Genomic DNA, 18,662 nt, shown 5'->3' on the forward strand with positions numbered 1-18,662 from the left:
ATTTATTTGTCCGTTTTCGAGGGGGAGGGCGGGGATAGGTAGAGTGAGGGCGTGGGTGGTAATGGAAGGTGTCGGGGGAAAGAGCGGCATGCTCTCAAAACAACACCACCATTGTTTAAGTGTATAATTGTGGGTTTGGCTGGAAGGCGGGAAATGGTGAGAGAGAAAAAACGCCCACCATCTCGTCTAGACCATATTCATCTGTTTCTTATGATTGTGACTGAGCCTTGAGTTCAGTGCAGTCCTTGGTGGAGCATTGGGTTGGTTGGCTGCAACTCTAAGCAGGATGCAGAGTGATGTGTTTCCCCTGAAGCATGGTTAGAGACTGACTGACTGACTGAGTGGTGCAGAATCTGCTAACGATTGCAAGAGAGAGAAAAAGAAAAGACATACAGAGAGAGATGGAGAGAAAGAGGAGATAGATATAGGGAATATATATATATATATATATACAGTGGGGAAAAAAAGTATTTAGTCAGCCACCAATTGTGCAAGTTCTCCCACTTAAAAAGATGAGAGAGGCCTGTAATTTTCATCATAGGTACGCGTCAACTATGACAGACAAAATGAGAAAAAAAATTCCAGAAAATCACATTGTAGGATTTTTTAATGAATTTATTTGCAAATTATGGTGGAAAATAAGTATTTGGTCAATAACAAAAGTTTCTCAATACTTTGTTATATACCCTTTGTTGGCAATGACACAGGTCAAACGTTTTCTGTAAGTCTTCACAAGGTTTTCACACACTGTTGCTGGTATTTTGGCCCATTCCTCCATGCAGATCTCCTCTAGAGCAGTGATGTTTTGGGGCTGTCGCTGGGCAACACAGACTTTCAACTCCCTCCAAAGATTTTCTATGGGGTTGAGATCTGGAGACTGGCTAGGCCACTCCAGGACCTTGAAATGCTTCTTACGAAGCCACTCCTTCGTTGCCCGGGCGGTGTGTTTGGGATCATTGTCATGCTGAAAGACCCAGCCACGTTTCATCTCCAATGCCCTTGCTGATGGAAGGAGGTTTTCACTCAAAATCTCACGATACATGGCCCCATTCATTCTTTCCTTTACACGGATCAGTCGTCCTGGTCCCTTTGCAGAAAAACAGCCCCAAAGCATGATGTTTCCACCCTCATGCTTCACAGTAGGTATGGTGTTCTTTGGATGCAACTCAGCATTCTTTGTCCTCCAAACACGACGAGTTGAGTTTTTACCAAAAAGTTCTATTTTGGTTTCATCTGACCATATGACATTCTCCCAATCCTCTTCTGGATCATCCAAATGCACTCTTGCAAACTTCAGACGGGCCTGGACATGTACTGGCTTAAGCAGGGGGACACGTCTGGCACTGCAGGATTTGAGTCCCTGGCGGCGTAGTGTGTTACTGATGGTAGGCTTTGTTACTTTGGTCCCAGCTCTCTGCAGGTCATTCACTAGGTCCCCCCGTGTGGTTCTGGGATTTTTGCTCACCGTTCTTGTGATCATTTTGACCCCACGGGGTGAGATCTTGCGTGGAGCCCCAGATCGAGGGAGATTATCAGTGGTCTTGTATGTCTTCCATTTTCTAATAATTGCTCCCACAGTTGATTTCTTCAAACCAAGCTGCTTACCTATTGCAGATTCAGTCTTCCCAGGCTCGTGCAGGTCTACAATTTTGTTTCTGGTGTCCTTTGACAGCTCTTTGGTCTTGGCCATAGTGGAGTTAGGAGTGTGACTGTTTGAGGTTGTGGACAGGTGTCTTTTATACTGATAACAAGTTCAAACAGGTGCCATTAATACAGGTAACGAGTGGAGGACAGAGGAGCCTCTTAAAGAAGAAGTTACAGGTCTGTGAGAGCCAGAAATCTTGCTTGTTTGTAGGTGACCAAATACTTATTTTCCACCATAATTTGCAAATAAATTCATAAAAAATCCTACAATGTGATTTTCTGGATTTTTTTTCTCAATTTGTCTGTCATAGTTGACGTGTACCTATGATGAAAATTACAGGCCTCTCTCATCTTTTTAAGTGGGAGAACTTGCACAATTGTTGGCTGACTAAATACTTTTTTTCCCCACTGTATATATATAGAGAGAGAGAGAGAGAGAGAGAAGGAAAAGGAGAGAGCTAGAGAGAGGGGGAGTAAGTCCAGGGGAGATTCTCATTTGGTTAAAAGACCTCTGTTCTCTCTCCGTGACCTGGAAACCGATAAGTGGTCGAGGAGTGCGTCAATTCGTTAGTAGGCAAACAGAAGAGTTTCCTCCCCTCCTCGATAGCCTCCTTTCATTGAGGATACTCAAGTGTATCCTACCGCAGAAGAGTTTTGAAATCTGCCACACCTACATACTCAGTAGGCCTCACTATCACTGGAGCACACAGGCTGCTACTGCTGCTAACGTGACATTTCACCCTCCGATAACGGTTGCATGCTGGGAGTTTGACGCTGAGCAGGCCAGACAGTTTGGTCTCCTCTGAGGCTCCTGTCTTTTGCATCATGGAGTCTGGGTAGTGGATAGATAGCCTCATAGCTTCACTTCCACTCTCATCATTATCTTCCCTCAGACCAAAACCCACCCTTGGGCTAGCCTGATGACAGATCTGTTTTGTGCTGTCTTGCCAACTCTTATGGTCATTGTCACACCATAGGAGTTGGCAAGACAGCACAAACAGATCAGGGACAAGGTTATCCCCGGGCCAGCAGAGAGACAGACTCAGTGAAGAAGTTCATTCGGCCATTTGGGCTCGATAGCTCATAGCTAGGCTGTTTGCTGCATTGGTTTTGTGTGATTGAAGCGATGTAACCCCTGACTCCATTGGATCCTGTGGGTGAAGGGATGACGTGTGGGTTAAGAATGTATGATGGGCTATTTAGGGGAGGAATGGGACAGAGAGAAGGGGACATGGGCAGAGTGTTGGGAATGGGCTACACCACAGGCGTCTCTACCCCTATAAATCTGTCAGGACGGTCTCCAGGCATAGGACTCACTCTCAACCCCCCATGGGCTACACCACAGGGGAGAGGGGGTGAACGGGGAGGGGGTGAGGGAGGGAATAGTGACAGGGATTTTATATCTAAAGGACAGGTGTATATTGAAATTAATGTGGATGTGTATTATTGTGTAATCATTTGATATATCAGGTTGTAGGCTGTTGTCGCAATCAGTGCTAAAATAAATACTGAAATGCCAGTCCCCTCACTCACCCTTTTTCCTAGTAGTGCGTTCTCTTTTTTGTTTATTGAACATCCATGCACCCTCCCATCTCCCAATGTTGTCCCTGTGGCAGCAGTGGGTGTGTAGTTAATGTTCTGTGAGTGGTTAGAGGGGCTTAGAGGGGGCTCACCCCTGGAAAATGAGTGGTGTTCCTAAGCCCCTCGCCCTGTCCCCAGACACCCCATCTTAATTAAGGGCTTTTCTGCTTTTCTCTGCTCACACACACCCTGGCTGACCCCACTCTAAGCCCCTCAGTTTCCCTTGAGCCTCAAATCTATCCCCTGGCTTCACCACCTCTAACCTCCAACAGGCTTCAGCCATTTATTCCCCATCCTAATGTGATATAAACCAGCACTTCCATGGGACCACCACCACCCCACTACTACAGAAACAACAAATATTGTTGGGAGAGGAAAGGAAAACAGCAGGGGGATGTATGTATTTGTTTCCAGGGATCAAGGAAAAGGACAAATTACCCCTTGTGGGAGGTGTACACATCTCCTCCTCTCCTCTCCTCCTCCTGGCCCAGGAGTCTTCATTACGAGAAGAAGAGACACTTTATTTTCAATGTATTAGCACATTCTCAAAACAAGCCATTGACCTCAGTGGGGAAGGAAAGAGGGAATGGATGGATGGAGAATTAGGGAGATCTCCCTCTATCCGTCCATCTATTAAGCCAGGGATGTTTTCTATCTAGAAGGAGCCTCTGTAGAATGATGATGATGTGGCGCAGATTGGTATGGACAATGACATGGATCTGGTCTGAGGACAGACAGACACTGATTGGTGTTTATGTGAGTTAGGACAAGCTTGAATTGCGTGTATGCGAGTCAGTGCCATATTAAACTACAGAAAATAGAATTTAATGGAATTTTAAGTTGGCCTAATGGTGCTTTACGTTCCCCCTGTATTTAGTACAATAGGTATTATGTAGGCTATGTGTAATGATCTGACAAAGTGTGCTAGTGCAGAAGGATACATTTCATCTGGGAAGTGTGTATCTTGTGTTCTCCAGCTGACAGATGTCTTGCCCTGTCTCATCTCTCCAGGGAGCAGCAGTGGTCAATAGGTGTTACAGCAGATAATAGATATTGACACCCTGGTCTATCTGGTGCCGGTCAGGCATTATCTGGCCTGACCCCTAAAGATGGTGTCACATGGGTGCTTAAATCCCTGTTAAACATTCTACTGCTAATGGATGGGCTCTGTATGGAGGCTGAGAGAGAGGCAGGCTGGCTGGGATGCTGGCTGGGGCTCAGGTGTGATCTGTTCTCTCGCTCTGTAGACTAGCTCTCTGTAGTATTACTGCTAGGCCGGTCCATGGGGCCCCTTCCTCTATGAGGCTGGGAGAACCAGCCCAATCAACAGCTCTGAAGAGATGTGTTTGTGTGTGTGTGTGTGTGTGTGTGTGTGTGTGTGCGTGTCTGTGTGTGTGTGCGCATGTGCATGTGTGCATGCATGCCCCCAGAGGCCCAGAGAGAAGTGTTAATTACTGGTTGTGTATGCACTGTCATCCCCCATGAGTCTCTCTGCTCCTGCTGCTGCTCATATATCATGCAGAGAGTTGACTGCTGATGCTACAGCACAGTGTCTGTCTGAATAGGACCCACCGGCCATGCACAAACACTGTAGAGGGGCTCCGTTTAGTTCTTGCATACTGTATATGGTACTATCAATGGACTTTATCAATGGACTGTTCTGTAGAAATAAGCAGAGTTTATGTCTAGTGTTTCGAAGTACTTACCAGTTCTTAATTGTTGGAGTGAGCAGCCTGTGATTCAATATGAACTGTGACTGTGACTGAAGTACTGACCGGTCTATATCTTTGTGTTTCCCTCTCTCTGTCCACAGTTCCAGATTTCAGCGTCGATGCGCTGTCCACCAATGACATCCAGGAGCGTGGTGGCCTGGGCCTCCCCAAGGTGTCAGGCCTAGAGCGCAGCCAGGAGAAGAGCCAGGAGAGCTGCAAGGACGTCCCCGTGCCTCTCCCCACACCCAGTGCCCCCCAGCAGTCCCTACCCCCGCAGCCCCACGCGGCCGGCCGCCCACAGACCCTGCCTCTGTCCCTACCCACCTTCCAGGCCCAGACCTCTCTCCCCGGTCCCCGTCTGGCCCAGGCCCCCGTCCACCAGCCCCCACGCTCAGAGGCTTCCCTCAGGCCTCAGATCCCCGCAGCCCTGCCTCTCGCTCAGGGCCAAGAGCCTTCACAGGCCCCCCCGCCCAGGCCCCAGCACCAGCCTGAGCCACTGTCCCACCCCCGGCCTCCGCCCAGGCTGCACCCACACTCCGCCCTACTGGCCCACCACCCCAGCCAGAGCCAGGCCGGGCCTCAACGCCTCCCCTCACACTGTGGGCCCCACCCTCGCCCCCTGTCTGCCTACAGCAGCAGCCTTAGCCTTAACGGCCTCAGGTGAGTCCCAACACACTCTGTTTACACCAAGATATGTAGGCCTGTTTTTGTCTATTCATGCTCCAGTAAATGTATGTTATCTTTTGTTTGTGTGCGGTTTTGATATTGAGTAATGCAAAGAGATGCCCCTTTCAGACCCCGTCTAACTAAAAGTATTTAAACTCTGATCTTAAATCAGCATGTAAATGATTGGCAAGAACAAGCCTAGAATTCGCATTAAGGTGAAACCCCCCCAGCCAAACATTTTACATTTTAGTCATTTAGCAGACGCTCTTATCCAGAGCGACCTACAGTTAGTGAGTGCATACATTTTCATACAACATCCCTGATTCTCACCAGGGTGGGAAAACCACCGCCACTCCAGCTGAGCGATAAGTGCCTTGGATTTATTAACCACCCACATTGTCATCTGCTGCGGAGTAGCCTCCAGCTCTCTACCTACCCTTCACAGCTCTCTACCCATCTCTATTAATCAGCTAGCTGTTCCATTACCCATAGTCGAGCAGTGAGCCAATGAGCTCTTAGTGTGTTAAAGTTAGAATATTGTGCATTAACTCAGAGCTCCAGGATAGCTCTCCCAGAGCCCCAGTCAGCCCCAGTCCCAGGGAAGGCTCTGTGTCTGACTCCCTCTGCCAGCGTGCCAGTGAGTCAGTCAGTGTGCCAACGGGTCTGGCAGAGTCTGTGAATAATCACGGGGTGGTTACAGAGACAGGCGGCAGCTGCAAATGAGCTTTTGGGCTTAGCTTGTTAAGATACTGCTACATGGCTCTGAGTCTCGGAGAGACAAATCCACACACAACACAAGGCTCTCTGCCTGGTCTCTTCCTTTCCATTTTTATGCATGTACCTCTGGAGCTGCTTAACTACAGAAACGTTCAAACACAGATGCTGTTCTATAATGTTTGCCAGTGGTGGTTATTGGCATCTAAGGGTGTTTTGAAGGTAACATTTTAATACATCCTGAGATTCAGAGAAAAGTCTCTTGAGGAAAATGCGATGTGAAACCTTTCTGTCAGAGCTTCGTATCTACTATGTGCAGGGAGGAAGCTGATTTAGGTGGTCCCCCTCTCTGTCCTTCTGTCTCTCTAGCAGCAGTCGGAGCAGTACCCCGGGCGGTACCAAGCCCCACGGCCCTGCTGGTCCGTCCCCACACCTACCCCACCTCCTGCCTTCCGGCTCGGTCGCTACAGCCACAGCCATCCCCCTGCCCCTCCCAGCTAATCAGATTGCTCCCCACGGCTTCCCCCCCGCCCTGCAGTCCTCGCCACACCCCCACCACCCCAATATGTTTGCGCCTCCACCGGCCTTGCCCCCACCTCCACCACTGACGTCTAGCACCCTGCCAGTCCCCGGAGGACACCCCGCCGCTGGGACGCCCTATTCAGGTAGGCACATATACAAGGCTGCGACCATGTGGACAGGCAGGAGAACTGCATCACAACAGCAGCTGTCGCAACACACAGACAGCGAAGAGCAAAGCTGTAAATTCTCATGGCTGTTGTGGCAGAAGCCAGGTCATCTGTGGCGTGAGAGAGGTGCGTGTGGAGCACCAGACGTATTAAACTGTGACAGGCAGTGAGACAGAGACTGACAGAATGTTACCTTGGTGCTAATTTATAGGACACAGAGACTGACGGGTGAGGATTCCACACATAGCTGCACTATATGCCGTCTGTGTTTGTCTATAATGGTGCAGTAGGTGCAGACAGGTGTCCTGTCCTTCCCTCTGTCTATATTCTGTTGTGTTTGATTGATTGATCACTCAAACAAAACACACTTTTTTCCCCAATCAGCCCATGTGAGGAATGAGCTCTCCTGTCGTGCCACTTGTGATCTAACTTAATGTCAGGGTCCGACTGAAAAGGAGTATTATCATGGTTTAATAACGCTATGAGCAATTCTCATTTTCACAAGGAAATGTGTTCATCTCACAGAAATCTATTCAGTCAATAATGAACTCCACTGTATATTGTTCAGATTCTAATGAAACTTTTATGAAGAAACAAATACAATTTCCCTCAACTCAATAAGAGCTGGAAATAAATGTATAAAATGGTGCATTAAATTACCGTGGAATACAAATGATATGGTTACTCTGGAGAAAATAACATTTCTCGGGCCAATTTGCTACATTTGGACGGAGAGCAGAATATAAAAAGTATTTCTCTATTTCTCCTCAAGCCTTTGTGTGCCAGTCAGTTGATCAACAGTTCTGGTCTAAAATGGGGTTAGAGGTTTTCATATAATTGCAATAAAGGTGCTGGCTCTTCAAGCAGCCTTCAGGGATGCCCTGTGTGACTCCCATAGTAAAGAGAATACCTGAACTTTGATTCTCTATCTTGGTTTTAATGTGATATGTGACTAACACTATACATCCTCTGTAATGGTTGTTCCCTGATCATGAAGTACTGTACCTCTATGGATGTTGTTACTCTCACACAAAACAGATCCAGCACAGACACTTTCACTATCATGTATTTTCTTACTCTGCTATTCTTAGATAAAACAGATCCAGCGCAGACAGACAGACAGACACTGGTCCTGACCATGTCTCCTCTCTTCCTCCTCTCTTCCTCTTCTTTCTCTTTCCTCCAGAACAAGACCTGCTGCGCCAGGAGCTCAACAACCGTTTCCTCGCCTCGCAGAGCGCCGACCGCGGGGCCTCCCTGGGTCCGCCCCCGTACCTGCGCACCGAGCACCACCAACACCAGCACCAGCACCAGCATCAGCACCAACACACGCACCAGCACACCCACCAGCACACCTTCACCCCCTTCTCCCACACCATCATGCCAACCCCTGCACCCCCCATGGTGCGTACCCCAGCCAGAAATGTGAGGATAAGTAGAACACCACTCCAGGGAGGGCAGAGGGGGTTGGTGGTTTTGGACAGGAAGGGGCGGTGGACTGGGGGGTAAGGGGTGTGGATAGTGATAATAATGTTTAATTATGGTTTATTTTATTAAGCACTTACAGCAAAAACTAAAAAAAGGTGTTTGGTGTACATACAGTAACAATAGGGTGGAATGGATAGTGTTTTTGAATACGAGTGTTTTAATACAGTATTGGTGAGTCTATAGTACCATAAGGCAGTTCCAGTCTTGCTGGAGGGAAACAGGTTTTCTGTGGCGTGCCTCTCAAGGATGACCATCTGTTTCTGCATGTTTTACCACAGTGATGCCTTTCTTCTCCCAAAACTCTTTCTAGTGTTTTCTCTGGCATATTTCGGGCACCCCAAACTGGAATGGAGCTATTTCTAAACTGGCAGTAAATGCCCCCGAGGCAGAGTTGTTTAATTCTGTGCCAGCTTTGAGAACATAATACCAGTTTATTCATTCTGCCTTAAGTGACATCATATAGAGTGGAGTTTTCATTATAGGAGAATACTTTGGGTTTGGAGCCCTGCTGTTAGTCTGAGGACACAGGCTGTCCCTCTGAAACAGGCCTGCTCACCAGCCATCTCTCTTAACACATACACACACAAGTATGCACACATACACACACGCGCATACACAGACACACCCGTGGCCCCAGACAATGCTCACACACACACTCACATAGGCTGTCATAGGCCTACTGTCACCGCTGAGTATTTCACATTGCTCTGAAGATATTCCTCAAAGGCGGAATGGCTAGCGCTCTGACAGCTAATGAGGACATAAAAGTTTTTTTACGGCCGCAGTGTTTAAACTTGACTGGGGAAATGTTCTCCCTGAGTCCACATTAAACCACTTAAACCTCCCCAAATGAACACAGCGCTACAGAGAGCTGGATAGTTTATGAGCTCTTCAGTCGCTCACGAAATGGGAGGGTGAGAAGCAGGGAAAGGACTCTTAAGGCTGAGGATAACGATGTGGTCAAATGGCTCCTCTGTCTTCTTGATTCACTAAACAGCCCAGTCTGTCATGTCGATAATTACGCTTCTGTTGAGCTGCTGCGATATTCTTTCAGATGTACATTGTGTGACTCCTGAAATGTCCTTAGAAAGGGACATTATGTACTCACTCAACCCTCTATGTTAGTTACAACGTATCTTCTCTGTATCCTCCTTGTTCTTAGTTCTGTTTATTTCATTCCTTCTACAGTTTGAAAAATTCCCAACAAAAGTTGACCCCTTCTACAGACACAGTGTGAGTTTCTCTATGTGTTTGTGGGGCAGTTTGTGCATTCTTCACCCATCCAGCCATGCTAGTCCATGTTGTAGCTGTGTGTGTATTTGTACAGTAGCTCCCATGTCATCCCCCTCTGCTTCTGCTCTGAGAGAATACAGCGTCCTGTCTGTCCACAGCAGAAGACTGGCCAGATGCTCTATCTATGTCCCCATCACAAATGTCTGTCTGCTAACACCACTATCTGCTTTCTCATTCATTCACTACTTTACCATTCACACAGTGGAACCTGGCTGAAGCATTGGAACCCCCTTCTTACTCAAGTGAATAGAACAAATTATAAATTGAGTTCAGTGGCTCTACCAAGCGTGTGCGTGTGTGTGTGGTATGTGAATGTGTGTGTGGTATGTGCGTGTGTGTGTGGTATGTGAGTGTGTGTGTGGTATGTGAGTGTGTGTGTGGTATGTGAGTGTGTGTGTGGTATGTGAGTGTGTGTGTGTGGTATGTGAGTGTGTGTGTGTGGAATGTGAGTGTGTGTGTGGTATGTGAGTGTGTGTGTGGTATGTGAGTGTGTGTGTGTGGTATGTGAGTGTGTGTGTGTTTGTGTGTGCCACTGTATGCTTTGTCTCTACCACTTGACCTCTGCCTTCAATTACTGCTCTGCTATTCAGAGGCATTCAGCTGTTGCCCACGTTGTGAATCAGAGTAGCAATTACATGTTTGTCAGAGTTTGGTCTTAATTAATCTCACTGCTATCAGCACCGTTAGGCGGGGTAACCCCTATTTAAAATGAATTCATTAATGTGTCAACAGAGAGACACTGGTTGTGATTATATAGGAGTATTCTTTCTGGTGAGAGAGTTCATTTTTACTGTCAACACTCACAGAGAAAGACTATAGCTGTAAATGGGTTTTAGTGGCTACAAGTAATTCATAGGTTATTAGTGTGTAATTTCCATGTCATTGCTTAGTAAATCCCTGGTGATTTCAGTAGTATAAACAAGTGTGACCGTTCTAGTTTTGCTCAACACTTTTAGGCACTAAGGTCAGTGACAGTTGTAGGTACCTGACTGATGGCGGTCTGGATGTTGAACCCTAGTGATGGTGGGGTTGTTGTGATGTCATCATGTCTGTCATGTGGTGTTGTTACCTCCACCCCGGCCCCCCTGTACCCTGTCATGTCATCATGGCCCCTCTCACCTTCATCTCACTGTTCATACAGCTGCTGTCCTTCTCCTCTGTCTGAGCAACACAACACTCCACCCATCCTCACTCCTCTCTCTGTTCCCTCTCTTCTTTGCTCAGCTGTTCCACTCCTACCCCCCGGGCGTGTCCGGCATTCCTCCGGTGATCCCTCCGACTGGGCCCTTTGGCTCGCTGCAGGGGGCCTTCCAACCCAAGGTAGGGCCACAGCCCAACACCACACACACACACAGTTGGTGAACCTGACAAACACACCTTCAGTATAGTGTGCTCTCTGAAGACCAACACACAGCTAAACATACAGTATGTTATCAGAATAGGGAACTTAAAAACATGTGCATGTACACACTAAAGACAGAGACGATGCTCCCCATACCTTCTCTCACAATGAGCTCTCTCTGTGTTCTGCAGACTTCTAACCCACTGGATGTGGCCTCAAGACCTGGAGCAGTCCCACACACACTCTTACAGAAGGACCCCAGGGTAAGCACCCTAGCTGGACACACTCACACACTCAATAATGAAGCCATGCATTAGGAACGCCTGAATGACAGACATTAAAGTAACTGAGCCATCTCCCAGTATGAAAATGTATGCACTCACTAACTGTAAGTCGCTCTGGATAAGAGCGTCTGCTAAATGACTAAAATGTAAATGTAAATCTCTCTCTCTCTCTTTCCCTCCTCTAGCTAACGGATCCGTTTCGGCCCATTCTCAGGGTAAGAATGTTAATAGCTGTAATTGTCTCTCCCCTACCTCCCCTCTCTCCCCTACCTCCTCTACCTCCTCTACCTCCCCTACCTCCCCTCTCTCCCCTACCTCCCCTACCTCCCCTCTCTCCCCTACCTCCCCTCTCTCCCCTACCTCCCCTCTCTCCCCTACCTCCCTTACCTCCCCTCTCTCCCCTACCTCCCCTCTCTCCCCTACCTCCCCTCTCTCCCCTACCTCCCCTCTCTCCCCTACCTCCCCTCTCTCCCCTACCTCCCCTCTTTCCCCTACCTCCCCTACCTCCCCTACCTCCCCTACCTCCCCTCTCTCCCCTACCTCCCCTCTTTCCCCTACCTCCCCTACCTCCCCTCTCTTCCCTACCTCCCCTCTCTCCCCTCTCTCCCCTACCTCCCTTACCTCCCCTACCTCCCCTATGTCTCCTACCTCCCCTACCTCCCCTCTCTCCCCTACCTCCCCTCTCTCCCCTACCTCCCCTACCTCCCCTCTCTCCCCTCACAACCAAATTAGTGAACAAACTGGACAAATAATAACGCCCCTAATGTCTATACAGTCCTTGAGAATCCTGCATTTGAGGTTAACTGTATCAGCTGGTTTTGTGTTTTGTGCAGAAACCGGGGAAGTGGTGTGCCATGCATGTCCATATGGCCTGGCAGATCTACCACCACCAACAGAAAGTCAAGGTAAGACCTCCCCTGTTGTGCTTCATGATAGTGTGGTTCTCTAAACCCCAATGTTTTATCATCTAAGCCCCAATCTAGTTTAGGTAGTAGTGTAATCCAGCTCCTCTCCTGTAGTGGAGGGTAAACATACTTTTTTTTACGCCCCTTTTGCAGAGAAATGCAATAACAGTATAGGGAGTGTTACTCACCGCGGTCGGCGCTCAGCGTTTACCAACCTGTTTTTTATTGCCTCTACACTGGGTACCTTCATGCCTTAGCTCTCAAATAACCAACAAAACCCCTTCTACAGTTTGGATCCATGCTGCTGCTGCAGTGTTGGTGGTGGGTTTTTCATGTGCTGTTTTCCCTGTCTGGTGTCTTCCAGCAGCAGATGCAGGTTGACCCGCACAAGCTGGACTTCGGGCTCAAGCCGGAGTTCCTGAGTCGACCCCCTGGCCCCAGCCTCTTTGGTGCGATGCACCACCCCCACGACTTAGCGCGTCCCGCCACGCTCTTCTCAGCAGCAGGTGAGGGTGGGTTGGTTATTGCCCTGGGTAGATGATTGACACCATAGAAATAGGATTACTAGAAGGAAAAATGCCCTTCAGACCAGGGCAATTTGACTGGAACACTCATGGCTCATTGTATTTCTATGATTGACACACTCTCTCCAGGACCTCCTCTCCCCACAGAGGTAGATCAATCCTTCTGGACCCATAGAGAGGTCTATTTTTAACAGAGTGTCGAGGCAGCGCACAGGTCTCCACATGGGTTATAGATTACATGCTAAGATCAATGCTCTTGCCTCTAAAAGGGAAAGAATACTGTTATCTTTCCTATATTGTATCTCAGTTTAAAATCCTTATGGAAGATGTCTTACATAAACTCTCTATCTTTTCCATGTCAGGTTCTACACACCCGTCAGCCGGACCGTTCAGCCACCCGCCCCACCACCCTGGCAACTTCCTCACCCCTGCAACTCACTTAGGTAAGACACAGCACACACAGTGCACCTAGTCACGTCAAATGCATTTCAATTGATCATTGTCTCACTGAGGGTGTATGGAGCAATGACAAGTACAGTATGTCTGTGTCAGAAGCTGGTTGACCCTGTACAGGAGCAATATAGAAAATGTGCTGACTGTGTGTTTGCTTTCTCTCTCTCGCTCTCTCTCTCTTTCTCTCTCTCTCTCTCTCTCTCTCTCTGTCTCTCAGAGCCATTCAGTAGGCCTCCCTCGTTTGGAGGACTCTCCTCTCTCAGTACAGCAGCCTTCGGTGGGCTTGGAAATCCAGCACTAAGTGAGTTTCATTTCCATGACAACATCATATGTGTATTTGACAACCAAACATTTGAGGATTTCCTGTTAGATTATGAAAATGAATGTTGCATAATGTATTCATGGAATTCTAGTTGACCGACCGCCACACCAGCGAGATATGCCTTTTAACTTGCGTTTTGGTCTTTTCTTCTTTCCGTATGTTGAATCTCTAACAGCGCCTAACTCTTTGTTTGGCCATAAAGACAACCCCAATGCACAGCAGCACTTCAGCAACAACCACGAGCCGTGGAACCGGCTGCACCGCACGCCACCCTCCTTCCCTACCCCTCCGCCCTGGCTCAAACCTGGCGACTCGGAGAGGAGCGCCTCGGTCAGCTCCCACGAGAGAGACAGAGACTCAGACAAGCGAGACACATCCTCCATCAACAAAGACGACAAGGAGAGGTGGGTGTTATGGAGAGGTTTTACCTTTAGCAGTCACACCAGCAGAATGTCAGAAGTTGTAAAGCTTTGCTCTGGCTGAGACTATTTTCTTCAATAGTTTTTTAATAGATGTCGATGTTTTAGGGGACTTGTGCCAACTCTGAATGTTAATACCACTGACAAACACTGAAATAGTGGTACAAATGTTACATTTACTTCATCTTTAAAGCCCATTGTTTTGTGTCCATCCAGAGAAGCCATGGAGAAGCGTCATCAGAGCCATCCGTCCCCAGTCCCCATTAACCCCATCAGCCTGCTGGGTCACAGCCGTCTCCCAGAGCCCCAAAAGAACCACCTGCCCCCCAGCGAACCCCCCAGGGACAAGGACAAGCCCAAAGACCGAGACAGGGAGAGGGACAGGGAGCACCCCGACTCCTGGAAGGTCAACGGCACAGACGAGCACAAACTCAAAGAGAATCACCACGTCGACAAGGATACAACGCCAATCATCCACGATGGGCGGGTGACTGAGGACAAGGCCAACGGCAGAGGAACAACCTCACCCTACATCCGCCAGACCAGCCTGGACCGGCCCAACGGGGGGCTGGGGAGGGGGGAGAGAGAGGCCCTGATGGAGAAGAAGGGAGAGCTGCCCTCTCTCTACGAGCACCACAAGAAGAACAACAACGAGGTGAAGGTAAAGGAGGAGAGGAAAGAGCAGGACAGCCCTACGGACAGGGACAGACCCCCCTCTCACCCTCACCTCCACCCACACCCGCCCCAGGTGCCCCCCACGCCCAGCCTCCACACCCTCCCCCACCCCCCTTCCTCCATGGCGATGCCCATGGGCATGGCGGGCGTCCACCCCATGAACAGCATCAGCGGCCTGGAGAGGACTCGAATGGTGGCCCCCTTCATGGGCATCAGCCCCATTCCGGGGGCAGAGAGGTTCCCCTACCCAGCATTCCACTGGGACCCCATGAGGGACCCGTACAGGGCCCTAGACATCCACAGACGGGACCCTCTGGCCAGGGACCTGCTGCTGAGGAACGACCCCCTGCACCGGCTGGCCGGGCAGCGCCTCTACGAGGCAGAACGCTCCTACAGGGACCGAGAGGCTCATGACTTTAACCGTGACCACCACCACCCTCTAGCCCTGGAGCAGCGCCGGGAGCAGGAGGCCCGGGCACACTTGGAGGAGCGCGAGCGGTTGCACATGCTCAGAGAAGACTACGAGCACGGCCGCCTGCACGCCGCCATGCACCACCCGGCCCTGGACGGCCACCTGCCACACCACCACGCCGGCCTCATGGTCCCCGGATTACCCAGCATGCACTACCCCAGGGTCAGCCCCTCGGCCGCCGCTGCAGCGCACGCCGCCCATGCTGCTGCAGCCGCCGCCCACCAGAACGGTATCCTGAACAAAACCCCGCCCACAGCCTCCCTGAGTGCCCCGCCCCCCCTCATCCCCACGCTGGGTGGCAGGCCGGGCTCCCCCAGACGGACTACGCCCCTCACCACAGACATCAGAGACAGACCATCAGCACACAACCACAAAGACATAGAGGCTCGGTGAGCAGAGTGGGGCGCAAATCTCACCCTGGATTGGAGGCAGACTACAGGCATACTCTGCCCTGTGCCTCACATCAAGCACTTAGCTTTGGAAAAACCAGACTGTACCATAGCTGTGACAAACACCCACAGATGATGTTTTTGTCAAATTTTAAAAAAGGTCGGGAGACAAAATTATGAAGAAAAAAACAGATTTTACAAAGCTCTTTTTCCAGTTTGCTCCTGCTTTTTGTGTGTATTCTTTCTCTTGTACAGAACGTGTCATGGACTATCCTGAAGGTGTGTATGGTAATAGAAACGGCACCCTCACAAAGACGTTTTGGAATGTACAGGTACTTCAATGCATTGACAGGCAGCAAAGTGTGTAGATATGTGTACAGTGGACATGCTCACTCCTTAAGGAACAAATCAAGGTACAAATATGCAAAAGGGTGTTTTGAAAGCTTTACTTTGAACAAATGTAAATAGAGGACTATTATTAATGAGGAGGAAGTGCAGAATGTGCTTTTTTCGGATTGGTTTTTGCTTGACGCAGCTGAAAAAGGTTAATATTGTACCAGAGACCACCATACCCCACATTCAACTATGCAACAAATGTCTTGGCTTCCACTCTGAAAGCCAGCCTGGTCACCATCCCAACTGACTCTAACAACACTGTATTCTCTCCACAACTTAGATCTCACAAACCCATAATAATGTATGTATCACTGAAATGAAATCCACAGTATGGTATACGGTTGTGCAAACGTTAAAAAATATATTAAATATGATACAAATGTGTGGTGACAATCCTTAAAATTCCTATTATAGAGCTATTCTATTTGCAGAGATATTCCAATGCCTGAAGTCACCTAACACAGTGGTTCCCAACTTTTTTCCCTTAATGTACCAACAACTGAATTTTGCTCAGCCCGGAGTACCCCTGAAGTACCCCGTCATGTGCATTTTACCAGTAAGCCTATGGTCTAATGAGTCTTCTCAAGTACCCCCTGGATAGGCAAAGTACCCCCGGTTGGGAACCACTGAGCTAACAGAGAGAGAAAAATCGACAGAAAGTGAGAGAGATCACTTGCCTATCAATTACTCCAACAACTCAACTCACACTACTCCCACCACCATTCTTGTTTTGGAAAGAATACAGCACATTTACAAAAATACCCCACATTTTCCCTTCTAAAGGAGTGTAAAGTATGTGTTTGGAAATAAGTTATGTTGGTCTAACAGTGTATTAAAGTGCTATCCTAAGCTGTTGTATCTACAAAAATAAAAAAAGACAAAAAAGCCAGTCTAGACTATGGACAGTTTGTTTCTAATGAGCAGATATCTATTTTAGTAGTCCACTGAAGGTTTAGTTGTGCGCTTCAAAACTCTGTGAGAGCCAGATGTTGTGCAGTGTTTTTTTAACCCCACATTAAAAATGTCCACTGAAGCGGTAGTGGTTAGTCAATGCATATTGCAAAGAGATTGTAAACAAGAAAAGCGATTTTGCTGTTTATCATGTACGTAAAAAAAAAGATGTATTTCTAGATGAGAAAAAAACAACAACAAAACAAACGATGCGACTGAATCTTCAGCATGCTCCTCATTTAAAAGTGTGTTATGTAAATTGTGCCATGTTATTAAAAAATGTGAACTAAAAATGTCTACTGGCTTTTTTATGACCATGAGAGGAAAACAATGGCAGTTCCTGGATATTACTAGACCAACCCATGGAGGAATTGGGACTTGGGGGGTACAGATAAATCTGCCGGCAGACGTCGGGCTCAGGGGCATGATGCATTGCTTTATACAGGGGCAGGATTGGAGAGCACTGAAAATCCATCTCTCTAAATCAGCAGTTACTCACAGTACTGTATGGCATTCACATTTCCTGAAGTGAATTGGAACCTTATGATAGATGTCTATAGCCAAGAACCTCTTATTCATCAATATGGAGGGTGGCAGGTAGCTTAGCGATTAGGAGCGTTGGGCCAGTAACCAAAATGTTTGTCCCCCATGAGACACTGTAGAAGTGGGAGCCTATTTCACTTCCTCAAAATCCCCAGAATGAATCTAAGATAACAGTATATATTATATATGTAGTATATATTTAATATTTTTTTACTGCAACCGCCAACTACAGGAGGACTCAGGAGCCCGCTTTCAATGAGTGTAGACTGCCTGCTGCCGCTCTGCTAATCATCAGATGGGGGAGGAGAGGTTGTTAGGGGGGCATGTGGGTAACTGGGGGGCCCTGCCTTGATTGGGTAACTGATTCATAAAAATGTTTAAGTAAACTGCATAATAAATAAATGTGCCCGTATGAGGCCCAAGACAAAAAAAATAAAATAGTTTATTTTTTGTATTATTATTTTTTTAAATTGCCAAACACAGGAGTGGCAGGCCGGGCTCCCCCAGACGGACTACGCCCCTCACCACAGACATCAGAGACAGCTACACCTGCCACCCTCCATACACTAGCGAGCATCATTTAGCCACAGAGGATCAACATTTATAAAAAATATACTGTAGATTAAGTTTTATCAGAAGCACATACAGGTTTCTGCCAAAATTAAGGATCACCAACATAAAGTGTCTTAAAGGGTGTTGGGCCACCACGAGCTGCCAGAACAGCTTCAATGCACCATGGCATAGATTCTACAAGTGGACCTAAACCATGCCAGGAAAATGCACCCCACACCATAACATATACTTTGTATCCCTTGTTTACTCAAGTGTTTCCAGTTACTGGTATGCCTACAGTTGGGAAGGCTGCAGTTTGGGAGGCATGCCAAATATAGGCTACAGTTTGTTGTGGTTGTGCCTATCGACATATAATCCATAGAAGGGTTTTGTAACCTCTTACCCTGGCAATTTGACTGTTAGACTTATGGGAACACTAGCAATGGATGCCAGTCCTGATTTGAATAGGAACTGCAATCTATGGATTATATTTCCATGGTTGGTTGCAGCTGTAGGTTTGTCTTTTGCAGATTTCAAAATACAATAGCTTGAAAAACATACAGTTTGGAAAGCAAATGCCTACTGCTGAAAAGAGAAGACTAATCTGTCTGTAGAACAAATATAAATAATTGTTTCTCAACAACTCCC

The 18,662-nt window shown here is 48.0% G+C and overlaps 1 protein-coding gene across 1 annotated transcript; it reads left to right on the plus strand.

The window, feature by feature from the left end:
* Positions 1-286: 286 nt before the first annotated feature.
* On the plus strand, positions 287-15,576 carry LOC311143087 (autism susceptibility gene 2 protein homolog; the record flags this gene model as incomplete). The annotated part of the gene is made up of 14 exons (XM_084178893.1): positions 287-317; positions 5,039-5,597; positions 6,690-6,982; positions 8,193-8,431; positions 9,683-9,727; positions 11,012-11,107; positions 11,321-11,392; positions 11,599-11,628; positions 12,247-12,318; positions 12,683-12,824; positions 13,205-13,304; positions 13,523-13,596; positions 13,793-14,021; positions 14,253-15,576. The coding sequence occupies 14 exons, from the start codon at positions 287-289 to the stop codon at positions 15,574-15,576; spliced, it is 3,306 nt and encodes a 1,101-aa protein (XP_084035019.1).
* Positions 15,577-18,662: the final 3,086 nt, after the last annotated feature.

This window comes from Coregonus lavaretus (genome assembly GCF_964263955.1).
Source record: "Coregonus lavaretus genome assembly, chromosome: 15".
Classification (NCBI taxonomy): Eukaryota; Metazoa; Chordata; class Actinopteri; order Salmoniformes; family Salmonidae; genus Coregonus; species Coregonus lavaretus.